The sequence below is a fragment of the Eublepharis macularius genome, chromosome 13 (genome assembly GCF_028583425.1).
Source record: "Eublepharis macularius isolate TG4126 chromosome 13, MPM_Emac_v1.0, whole genome shotgun sequence".
NCBI lineage: Eukaryota > Metazoa > Chordata > Lepidosauria > Squamata > Eublepharidae > Eublepharis > Eublepharis macularius.
In genome coordinates, this window is record NC_072802.1 from 49,334,724 (window position 1) to 49,347,185 (window position 12,462).

At 46.2% G+C, this 12,462-nt stretch overlaps 1 protein-coding gene across 1 annotated transcript in view; it reads left to right on the forward strand.

Annotated features, from left to right (window-relative positions):
* POLE (DNA polymerase epsilon, catalytic subunit) overlaps positions 1 to 10,201 on the forward strand; it is a 53,533-nt gene extending 43,332 nt beyond the window's left edge. Inside the window, exons 38-49 of the mRNA XM_054996785.1 lie at positions 1,249 to 1,469; positions 2,689 to 2,890; positions 3,071 to 3,244; positions 3,999 to 4,124; positions 5,161 to 5,293; positions 5,473 to 5,653; positions 6,000 to 6,131; positions 6,536 to 6,729; positions 6,928 to 7,128; positions 8,567 to 8,692; positions 9,442 to 9,531; positions 9,683 to 10,201. Coding sequence (XP_054852760.1) covers positions 1,249 to 1,469; positions 2,689 to 2,890; positions 3,071 to 3,244; positions 3,999 to 4,124; positions 5,161 to 5,293; positions 5,473 to 5,653; positions 6,000 to 6,131; positions 6,536 to 6,729; positions 6,928 to 7,128; positions 8,567 to 8,692; positions 9,442 to 9,531; positions 9,683 to 9,796 — 1,894 coding nt within the window. The 3' untranslated portion in view covers positions 9,797 to 10,201. The remainder of the gene's footprint in view (positions 1 to 1,248; positions 1,470 to 2,688; positions 2,891 to 3,070; positions 3,245 to 3,998; positions 4,125 to 5,160; positions 5,294 to 5,472; positions 5,654 to 5,999; positions 6,132 to 6,535; positions 6,730 to 6,927; positions 7,129 to 8,566; positions 8,693 to 9,441; positions 9,532 to 9,682) is intronic.
* The last annotated feature ends 2,261 nt before the right edge of the window (positions 10,202 to 12,462 follow it).

Below are 12,462 nucleotides of genomic sequence, written 5' to 3' on the forward strand. Positions count from 1 at the left end.
TCCCGGCAGAAGCCGGGTTCAGGTAGCCGGCTCAAGGTTGACTCAGCCTTCTATCCTTCTGAGGTCGGTAAAATGAGTGCCCAGTTTCCTGGGGGTAAAGTGTAGATGACTGGGGAAGGCAATGACAAACCACCCCATAAAAAGTCTGCCAAGAAAACGTCGTGATGCGACGTCCCCCCCATGGGTCAGTAATGACTTGGTGTTTGCACTGGAGACTACCTTTACCTTTTATAAAATGGGAAGCCCAGCACGCAATAGAAGGTCTCTTGACTGGAAGCCACCAGCAGAAAGCCTGATCACATCTTACATAGCACATTTTATAGAGGTGACAGAAACAATAATAATATTTCTTGTATATACTGCCCTTCAGGACAACTTAACACCCACTCAGAGCAGTTTACAAAGTATGTTATTATCTCCACAACAATCACCCTGTGAGGTAGGTGGGGCTGAGAGAGCTCCAGAGAGCTGTGACTAGCTCAAGGTCACCCCGCTGTCTTCAGATGGAGGAGTGGGGAATCAAACCCAGTTCTCCAGATTAGAGTCCCGCTGCTCTTAACCACTACTCCAAACTGGCTCTAATCCTTCTAACCTACTTGCCTTCTAAATAAAAAATTGGATCCTAAAGCTAATTAATTCAAATGAGCAGTACCAGGTGAACGACAAAAAATCTTGATAATAACTCATTAAAATTTTCTAACCAGGTTTTAAGGTTAAATTTTAAAAGTTTGCAATTTTTTTTAAAAAAAAATGTTATTTCTTCAGCTGTGCTAATGACCTATCTTGTTAAGAATCAGTCCTGAACTTTTGATACAATACCTGGCCAGGAGTTGAACCTTACATAGCTTATGAAACCATATAAGAATACATAGATTAACATGCATGCACATGATTAAGATCATGAATACATGACACCGTTGCATCTGAAGGAGGTTAGCTCTGATTCATGAAAGCTCATGCTGGAATAAGTGTTGTTTTCTTTAAGGTGCCACTGGACTTCTGCTTTGTTCCTCTGTATTTGTACCAAACCTGGCCAGTCCAGGGATTTCTTTTCTTATTGCCTGTCAATCATAGGAACCAATTTTGCACACCTGTTCCTTTGAGGATGCCCAGAGCTTGAATGAGGAACTCTACAGTGAAGCATAGGCAAAAACTAGCAAATGGTTAAATTAGGTTTGTTTCTGTAGCTCTGTTCCTGCTTTCCGCTTATGTTTGGGGGTTCTCCCCTACATGCACACCTCTACCTAGGTACTATCACATTCCTATTGGGAACCTTCCTGATGACATCTCCACCTTTGGCACTGACCTGTTCTTCTCCCGTCACCTCCACCGCCACAACCATCTTCTGTGGCTTTCTCCCAACTCCCGCCCAGACCTGGGGGGCAAAGAGGCAGATGACAGTCGCCTGGTCATGGAGTTTGATGAAAGGGTCTCTATAGAGATCAATCATCCAGGCTGCTATTCCACAGGTGAGTCATTGGAGGAAAGGAAGTCCTTTCATGGAATAGAGCTACCCATTCAAACTGTGATAGGAGCAGTTTCTCCCAAAGAAAAGTGTCTGAACGTTGTGCAATTAGAGTGATTCCGCACATGTTGGATAATGCACTTCCAATCCTCTTTATAGATCATTTGGAACGGATTTTTTTGTGTGCGGAACAAAAAATCCTCCTCAGGTGATTGATAAAGTGCATTGAAAGTGCATTATCCAACGTGTGCGGAATCAGCCATAGACAATCTGGTCCATTTTACTGTTTCTGAGACTGAACAGGTAATCTATCTTGCTTGGTATTGTGTGCCGCATTACACCATGCTTCAGAGGAAAATCCATCTGATTCAAGAGTAACTTTAAACCCACCTACCCACCCACGCAGTTTCGCAGCATCTTGGTAGGACTCATGAATTACTGCTGGCTGGTAGAAGGGAGCTATAATTGAACAGAAAACAAGGGGCAGCTGTCTAAAACTGAGAACCTATAGGCTGAAACCAACATGCTATATGGTGACCATCTATACATCGCCAGACAATACATAGATATTTTCTGAAGTCAGTAGATGCTGTCTCGTCCTGCATTGCACAGGGCATTGAAGAAAAATCTGTCTTTTTCAGGGGTAAAATTTAGAGTGAGCCTGAAACCCTGGCCAGATTTCAAAGGAAGTCATGACCAGTGTTTGAGGTAATGCAGTCCAGTTGCAGCTATATGAGAGAACTCCTAACGCCTATCAGTCTTCATGAGTTTGTGCTTCAGTAGACAGTTGGTAGGTTAGGTTTTCAATTGTCCTTGGTAACATCCAGTGATGGTGAAGTTCACAAGTTATGGTAGTCTAGTTTGCAGGAAATTAATATGCCAACTTTTACTGAGCAGAGTTAACAAGAGGGTGATTTGAAGGTGGCATGCCATCTTGGCACTATTGCATCTTGGCATTAATTTACCTAGAAAAAGGTAAACTTAGCCATTTATCTTGCCATTTGACTGCCTAGAAATATTGCAAACATTTGTTTCCTTGGCTGCAGCTATGGGGAGAGGGGGGAGTTAGCTTCAGCTCTTCTTTCATCTCTGCCGTCTTAGAATGAAGGATGAGCTGCACATTTTGACAGTCAGAGTGGTATAGAGTAGTTCCTATGCCCTCCTGCCCCTCAGCCATGACTTTGTGTGTGTGTGTGTGTGTGTGTGTGCGCGCACATCTGCAGTATGCGTGGAACTGGATATCCAGAGCCTCGCTGTGAACACCATCTTGCAATCCCATCACATCAATGACATGGAAGGGGCATCCAGCACGTGCATCAGCTTCGATGTGATTCAGCAGGCATCACTGGAGGACATGGTTACAGGCAACCAGGCCAGCATCCCAGCCAGCTATGATGAAACGGCTCTGTGTTCCCATACTTTCAGGTATGGCCTGTGGGTTGGGCTTTTTCCCACCCCCCAGGGAACTATCTCTGCCATCAACAGCAGAATTGATGGGGTACCCTGCTGTTTCAAGCTCAAAGCAGCTTGGAAGCCAGAAAGAAGTGGTGTTAGCTTCTAGGTCAGCATGTGTCCTAAGGGGTAGGACTTTGTATTCTTTCACAGGATCCTGAAGAGCATGGTGGTAGGCTGGGTGAAAGAGATCACACAGTACCACAATGTCTATGCCGATAACCAGGTGATTCACTTCTACCGTTGGCTGCGCTCGCCAACGTCATTGCTCTATGACCCTGCACTGCACCGAACTCTGCACAACATGATGAAGAAGCTGTTCTTGCAGTGAGTCCACCCTCTTCCTTCCTCTTCCTGTATTTACAGGGGTATAAGTGGGCAAATACAGCTGGATGCTATTTAGAAAATCTCCTTGTGCACTACGGGAGCTAGGGGCAGCATCTAGGCTTCCTAGACTAGTTTTCTGTTGAACCTTCATCCTCCACAAGACTAGCTGGTTAGGTGAGACTAAAGGTCCATCTGCTGCAGCATTCAGACGCCAAAAGAAGTGACTTGGATACTTCTTCTAAGTATCATGAGCCAAGTATGAAGCTGATGGCTTTTCCATTATCATATGGTGTTCTGTTTTTATAAAGACACACACATTCCATTTCCTTACCTTCATATCATATGACAATGCATTCTGTACATTATTTTAGACCTTTGTGGAAGAAGTGCTTATGTTTGTCTGTCCCAAGACTGCTTCAGATCTTACTCAGTTAACCCAAGTTTCGGTATTGTGAGGGTTGTGGAAATTTTCAACTTGCAGACACACGGGGCAGAAACAAGAACTTCTCTGTGCCTCTGCTGCAGCCCACTAGACAGCATCTCTGTGCTCAAGAAGAAAGCAGTCCCATTTACAATCCTGTCTTGTTGCTGTCGCCTTCAAAACCTGCTCTGGTTAAAAAAAAAAAAACCCAGCTCTGGCAGGTGTAGACTTCTCCATACAATGGAGAGGAGGAGGAGCCAAGCCACGAGTTTTAGAAACACATGAGCTTGTTCATCCAAGACTGCTGTTTTCACCTTCTGCTCTCTCCCCTAGATTGGTGGCTGAGTTCAAGCGCCTTGGCTCCTCAGTGGTTTATGCCAACTTCAACCGCATCATCTTGTGCACCAAGAAACGCCACATTGAGGATGCCCTCGCCTATGTCGAGTACATCACCAACAGGTGTGGCTTGTTAGGGGCAGTTCCATGGGAAGGGAGAGCTGCAGATCTGGAGCCTTTGAACTAGCCCAGGAAAACTAAATTCCTGATGCTTTCTCCAGCACCAAGCTCTTGAAAGGAGGGTGCTCTGGGCATTCAGTATAGTCTGGAATATAAAGCACCTCTTGAGGATGAATATTATTCAATTAATGTATTCTCTTTTACAAAATATGTATTCTTCCCTTTCGCCCTCATAAGGGCCACCAAGGCAACTAACAAGTTAAAGTATACATAATAAAGTCACTTTGTAAAAACCAACCAAAGTAAAACCAACCAAAACAATAGCAACAACACGTCATTAAAACAATTAAACCGGAGCTGAAAACGTACAAAGACGTAGAACAACAATTAAAACATTTAAAGCAGTTACATGCATTGGGCATGAAGGAAGGATCACTGATGGAACGCTAAACGAAACAAAAAAAAGTCTTTACCCATTGGCAGAAAGTGGCAACAGAAGGGGACAGGTGGAGGGAGGGAATTCCAGAATTTTGAATAGCCTGACAATTATTTTCCTGCCCTCTGGCATGGTAGAAAGACCTAGAAGAGGAGGCTGTGATTCAGGCTGTGCATTTTACGCCACCACCTAGGCCATGGTTTCAAGAATAAATCATGCCAAATGGATGCCGTTTTATTATTATTGGTGTATGTTCAAAGCTTTCTTTCAGTAATACTTACAATAGCCCTTTAAGGTAGATCAATATTACTGCTATAATGCAGATTAAAGGGGAGAGAGTGAAAGAATAGTGGCCTCTTAGTCTGGTGATGCATAAAAAAATGATCCAGGGACTTCCAGTTTAGCTATTGATACTACATGAGCTCTTACATAATTCACTTCTGTTTCTTCAATAATGTTGATTAATGTTCTTGATATCCGGTAAAACTGCTGCTTCTTAGGGCTGTTGGTTGGTGGGTTTTGCTTAGTTTATGTTCTACGAATGACCCTATTTAGGATTGAGAGATGCTCTTTGTCCCAGCAGACTTACCCTCTCTCTTACAGCATCCATTTGAAGGAAATCTTCCATTCCTTGACAATTTCCGTCTCGCGCTGCTGGGAGTTCTTGCTCTGGATGGATCCAGCCAACTATGGTGGGATCAAGGGCAAAGTGGCTTCCAGTATCCACGGTGGGGAGGTAAGAGGCCAGTAGAGGAATGGGAGCTACATATATATATATATATATATATATATGCGCAGAGTGTGGGCAGGGACAGGAGGAGTTAATCCTTCCAGAGATCAAGAACATGAGTGCGTTACCAGAACGGGAGGAACAAACATGGGTTTGCAGTACTGATTTTAAACCCTTGGTTGCAGAAGGAGACAGGCAATAAGGAGGCAGCAGACGAGGACATCAGCGAAGGGGAGGAAGGGGAGGGTGAAGAAGAAGCAGCAGGTGAAGATGGTGTGGAAGAACTGCTAGAAAACAACTGGAACATCATGCAATACTTGCCCCAGGCAGCCTCCTGTCAAAATTACTTCCTCATGATTGTGTCCGGTAAGTTTTTACAAAGGCTCTTGCGAGTGAGACTGAAGGTTTTCCACCTCCATGGGAGAATAACGCCCTGTCGGAATGCTAAGAATCCGTATCCCCACCTCAGTCTTGCTGCCTGCTCAGTTCTCAGTAAAAGTCATTCAGATTACAGTATTCTGCTTGCTTTTCCATGTGGCCAGTCAAATCCTTGGCTAGGATGACGCCGTTGCTTCCCCTGGAGAAGGCCATGTCTGCATCTCCAAGTGCAAACGGTTCTTCCACTCCCAGGGGAGCAGGGCTGAGCTTCCAGCTTCTCCCATGGAGAAGGATCTCTGCTTGTCCTCTCACCATCCTTGTGTCTCTCTCCCAGCCTACATTGTTGCTGTGTACCATAGCATGAAGGAGGAAATGCGGCGTAACTCTCCTGGGAACACCCCTGTCAAGAGACGGGCAAACAGCCAGATCTCGCAGGAGCCCATGGGAGAGGCGGGTGCCATGCCTGGTGAGTGCCAGTCTGCTTCTCTCCCCCACACTTTACTTAAACTGTTGTGTAGTACAGTAAGTGAGGTCCCAAGCAGGACGGCCCCGGTTTTAGGTCCCAGGTCCACCATAAACTCATACAAACGCTTTAGGAAACCTTTTTTAAATGTTTGACCCTCTTTTAAAAATATATAAACGACTGCTTTTTTTTAAGGTTCTCTTTCTTCAGACGTGTCACTTTTTCCCGTCTGTTAAATGGGGTGCTTATTAGCTTCTACAGTGGAAGGACTGGCCTTTGTGCCCTAGAAGGGCCACAGAAATAAGACTATCATGTGGCAATTGGAGGAGGCTTGGGTCTGCCTGCCCAGTCACATCCCGTATATGTGATCTGTCCGATATATATGTGCCAACTCTTCACTCCCTCAGGCACAATCACCTTCTCGCAGGAATATGTCGCCAACGAGCTCACGCAGAGTTTCTTTACCATCACCCAGAAGATCCAGAAGAAAGTGAGTGGTTCTTGCCGCACGACAGAGCCTTCTGAGATGTTTCCAGCCCTACCTGGCTCATACCTGATGCTCAACAACCCAGCACTGGAGTTCATTAAATGTGTCTGTCAGGTGAGAGGAGTTGCCTGGGGTGCTGGGCGGTAGCCCCCTACGGCTTGAGCTTTGATCCTGGAGAGAGATTGATAGAGGAGGGTGCAGGTGAAGTGGCTGTCAGATTAGGATGTTCCTATGAGGAGGAGAGGCTAAGGTGCCCCATCCCCAAGCTGTGATGCTGGGTGGCTCATCTCTCCTCTCCCCACTCCGTCCCAGGTATTGTCTCTGGACACCAACATCACCAACCAGGTGAACAAGCTGAAGCGGGACTTGCTCCGCTTAATTGAAGTGGGTGAATTCTCAGAAGAGGCCCAGTTCCGAGACCCCTGCCGCTCCTATGTTCTCCCGGAGGTGATCTGCAGGAACTGCAACTTCTGCAGGGACTTGGACCTCTGCAAGGACCCAGCCCTCTCCCAGGTACCAGTTGTTCCGTGCTCCACGAGGCTGCTGCCACTGCTGCTTCTTGCCACGCAGCACCAAGTTCCCCAAAATGACTTAATCTACCCATCTTTGTATCTCTCTTTTCAAACCTACTTACTCAGCAGTTGGATCATACTCACTTTGAGTGGAATAGGCAATTCATCCCCTCCAATACCAGAAGCAAAAAATACTTCAAATCTTGAATCCCTCGGTGAGGAATGAACAAGGAAAATTCCAGTCGTCCACATTTGTCACTCCTTCTATTTAATGTCTGAGTGCTTATCCAAACGGTTGCCGTGTTCTGCATGCCTTGCTGTATGGCTACATGAGGAGGCACCATTGGGTAGGACAGGAAGAGTTCCTGTCACTGCCTAAATGACTCCTGTGGGCTACGGGATGGAGCTGCTTAAATTGACTCCTGTTGCCCCCTATGCATCAGTAATGTCCCCCTCACATAGCAGCTATTGCCTTGGGGCCTTGCAAGGTAAAGACTCTATTTATGTATTTATTTACATTATTTATAGTCTGCCTTCCTCAATCAGACTCAAGGAAGATTACATATTGTAAATCAATGCAATCAGTAGGATGAGACATCTAATAAACAATGTAATAGGACTAGGATTACAGAAATCTGAAACAAAGCACAAATATTAAACATGAGATGTTACGCAATACAGAAAATGGTATTGCATAATTAGGAAACAACGCAGTGAGAGCATGTTTCATTAATACCTTACCTTTCTCTCCTGCATTTTATTCTCACAACAACTCTGTTTAGTAGGTTAGGCCAAGCGTGTGTGGCTGGCCCAAGATTACCACTTGGCATCTGTGAATCAAATGAATGCCATCTGCAACAGCATGATTCTCAACTCTCTTCCTTCAGAATATTTTATTTCACTATATATATATCCTATTTTTCTCTTCAATGGGGGTCCAAAACAACTTACGGAAGCATTTTCCCTCCTCCGTTTTATCTTTGCACCAACAAAAATGAGGTAGATTAGGCTGAGGGCGTGACTGTCCCAATGTCATTCAATTGGGCTTCTATGGCAGAGCAGGGATTCAAACCTGGGTGTCCTAGATCCCTGTTGTCTCTCCTGTGGGCAGAGAAGAAACATTTCAGCCAAAGAAAAAGAGCAGAAGGTGGTGTGAAATAATCAGGACTAGAATGGGAGGAGGGAGGTACTCCTCAAACCCGAAAGGATTCACACTCTGCTCAAAGGCAGGGTTTTGCAACTGGGAGGGACGTGGGAGGAGTAGCTTCCAGCAGGACACTGACCTCCCCTGGTGGAGAGCGTGTTTTCCATGCCCTCTGCTTTAAAATGAGCGGTCTCATTTGCGCTCCCTGGACCAAACCCAATGCCTTCAGTAACTTCCTCCTTGACTTGCACTCTTTGGAGAGCCACTCACCACCCTCTCTCGGTGCCCCTTCCAGGATGGCTCTGTTCTACCCAACTGGTTGTGTTCCAATTGCCAAGCCCACTATGACTCCGATGCCATAGAGATGGCTCTGGTGGAAGCCCTGCAGAAGAAGCTGATGGCCTTCATGCTTCAGGATCTGGTGAGTAGAGACGTTCCAAGTCACACTGGACTGTAGAGCCTCGCAACCTCTCCAGGAAGGCCTGGGTGTGACGGCTTCGTGTTGGTCTTTCGGCCCTGAGACCTGGTACTGAATCACCAGTCCCACCCTCTGTGTGCTTAACTGCAGTGGTCCTCTTAGAGGGCATTAGGCCCAACAGCTGATCATGAAATTAAAACTGTTTCTGTATAATATCACTTCTGATTGTGCATCGAAAACAAGCACATTGAAGAGAAAACTAGGTTAGTATGCTTCTCCCTGAAATGCCAATCTTTCTGTGTGCAAGGATTTCTCTTCTCTCTCCCCATCCCTCTTTTTCAAAAATGAAAGTGGCTTTCGGTTGTGCTGTTTTGCACCTGCAATTGCAAGCAGTTTTATCATGCAATGAAATATTCACTGTGCTGGGATGTTAGGGTTTTGCACAATTAGACAGGAAGGAGCTGGTGGTACAAAATAGGTTCTCACTCTGCCTCCCTTTTCCGTAGAATGTGGCCTGGCTCCCTTGCTTGAGCCATCAGCAAATATTTGCTCTATGGGCTCTTGTGGTAGCATGCCTTATTTACTCCTGCTTTCTGTCACAGGGGGTTGGTAGAGAAGAGGTGGTAGCAGCCTTTCAGGTGGTTGTATCCCAGTGAGAGCTGTTGAGTTTGCTCCAAAAAAGTGGGAGAGGTGCATTATGGATGCCTCCAGGTAATTTAGGGCCCTGTTCCCAAGTGTCATTTTTGTTCCAGGTGTGTCAGAAGTGCAAAGGCATCAAGGACACCCACATGCCCTTATACTGCAGCTGTGCTGGGGACTTCAATCTTCTCTTGCCTACCAAGGTATATTTTGACTTTCCATCTTCCTAAGAATATCAGTCACACAGGGGTGAGCATCCTTCTTTTCATGCTTAACTCAAGGCCGTTCTGTAACTCCATGCTTAAGAATGACCCGTCTTCCCCTTTTTTCCCGTCCTCTTTTCTTCCAACACAGACCTTCATGGAACATCTGAAGATCTTCCAGAACATTGCCCAGCACTACAACATGGCCTACTTGCTAGAGACCATTAAGTGGCTACTACAGATGAACCCTCGTTTTCTCTCTTAAGAACACTCCATGTTGTCAGGCAAAGTTTGCCTGCAAAGGACTGGGCTTGTGTTTGCCCCCCGAACTTGGAAGGCCCGGGGAACCTGATCTGCTGGTTCACCTTTGCCCTGGGCCGAAACATGCTTAGAAACTTGGCATTCATTCCATGCTCCAAGGAAACAGAAGGACCAAGCAGCGCCAATGGCTCAGGAAGAAACCAGCAACTTATAGACTGTGCTAAAACCAGTCCAAAATTCACACTTGCACCTCTCTGGCTGCTTCCACAATGCTCATTTTGCTGGTCTCTTGGGTAAGGAATGCCAGAAGCAGGGGATTAGAGGGCTCTTTGTCCTGCCTAAATTTTATTGTATTTCTGTTTTGTATTATTTTTAAAAAGGAAATTGTAAATAAATTTTTCAATAATTGCCCTTTTTTTTTTCCTGATGAGCAGACGTGAGGCCGGCCCTCCGTGTCCCCTTCACTCCTCTGGTGCTGAGGATTGAAGGCATCCCGTGGCCCTGTTGCTTTTGTATGGATAATAAATGCATCAGTGATGAGATCCCATTCAGTGATGGGATTGCGGCTTCTGTCAGATATTGAGCCCTGGAAGCACTTTGGTGTCATAGCAATGAGGCTCCCCCCCACCACCACTGCAACAGACATTGCTACATCGGGCAGAGAAAGTCCAAACAGCATAGCCCTGTTACTCATGTTGATCTCCTTTCCCACTACAGAGCGCTTAGGGGAACAGCTGTGTTATTACTGGGTTTCTGTATGGTCAGAAGGTCTCAGGGTGTTGATAATAGTTTCCCCTCTGATGAGAAAGCAAGAGCAACCGACAACTCATTTCACAATCGGCCTTTTTGTGCTCATCTGCATGTAGAGAAACCTCCCAGGGAAAGGCTAGCCTGCAGTCTGAAGCTCGGGGAAGAGAGCTGATCCCCCTCTAATGGTGTCAAGGGCCTTCATGGTTATCAGGAAGCTCTGCTTTCAGAGGATCATTTAATGCATTTCTTACCCCCACTCACATCACAACGCTCTGGCCCCCAGCATCCCATCAGTCGGGGGGAGGGGGCGGCAACAACCCTCCTCGACCCTCACTGAATGTTGGGAACAGCAAGGCAGTTTCTCTGCTCATGCATTAGTAAAGAAGTCATTAGTGCTCCTAATGGATCCCTGTGAAGTCTGGGCTGGCCGGGTCGAAGAGGGGAGGAAAGCAAAGCCCCCCCCCCACTCACCTTCCCCAGCACCACCATCCCCCCAGCACACTCTCTGCCTAGCTCCTGAGCTTTGACCCTCCACTTGCAATCATGCTTTGGCATTAAGTGGATTACACCAGTGACTCAACCACTGTTATTTGGAGAGAAAGAAGGGAAAGGGCAGCAGCAGAAACGAGCAGTAGAGCAGACCTGTACAACTTGGGGCTTCAGCACAGCCCATCAGCTCTCTAACAGGAGCTTGACAAAGGTCTAGTTTTGTTGTTTGCCCAGGTCCACTCAAGCAGGGGCTAGTGAAGCTTGTAAATCGTTTACAAGCAACTCCCATTCTTGCAGGTTGGCTCCTGAGCCTGAAAAGGCTGTAAACCTTTACAGACAAGAGCCGGTATCTAAGCTTACCTCTGAATCCTCTCCCTAGCCTACCGTTTCCATTATTTATATCTCTCCTTTCCTTGTAGCTCAAGGCATCTTACAAATCATAATTTTAAAACATGACGGTTTTAAACCAACAAAATAGAACCCCAAACAATGCCGCCCAGTACACCTTCAGTTTCTACCTCATTAAAAGCCCTGGCAAACAAGATAGTCTTGTAGTTCTCCTAAAAATCCTAAATATAGTGCCCCCACCCCACTCCCTAAGGAGCCTCTTTCACAAACTGGAAGCTACGAGGGTGAAGGTGCAAGCCCTGACTAATGCCAAACAGTCTGCCTTAATCAGGTGAACAGCCACTAGGTTGCCACATGAGGGCCATAATTAGCACATGGGGATGTATGGGAAAAGATGATCCTTTAGATATGTGGGTCCTAGGCCATGAAGGACCTTTGTACCCAGCTCCTTGAATTAACTTGGAAACAAATGCAGCCAGCGTAACTGTTTTAAGATAGGCAAGATGTGTTCCTGTCAGCAAGCCCCTGACAATCCAGTTGCCACATTCTAAACCAGCTGAAGGTTCCAGGTTGTCTTCAAGAGCAGCCCAAAGTAAAGCTCATTACAGTAATCCGACTTTCAAGGGTACAAAGGCATGATCAGTGTGGCCAGATCAGCTGAGTTGGAAGAGTTGAACCAGATGCAGTGGATAGAAGGCACTCTTGGCCGCCTTGCCAACCCGTTTTTCAAGCAGCAAAGTTGGGTTCATGAGCACTCTTCAGATTTTTAACCTGCTCTGCAAATGCCAACCATGCTCCATCCAGAACAAGTGGATCCAGACCCTCTAGAACATCAGCCTTCCTGACCAGCATTACCTCTGTTTTGTCTGGTTTCAGTCCAGCTTGTTCCGCCTTAGCCACCTGACCATGCCTTCAAAGTGAGCAGTTGTTGTCTGCACACAGAACTCCCAACCCCAAAGCTCAACAATCTCATTCAGGAGCTTCCTATACATATTAAAGAGCATGGGTGACATAATAGAACCCTGCAGCCCTCCACAGGATGAATCCAACCCTGTTGATTCTGCTCCTCTGGGGAAACTATCA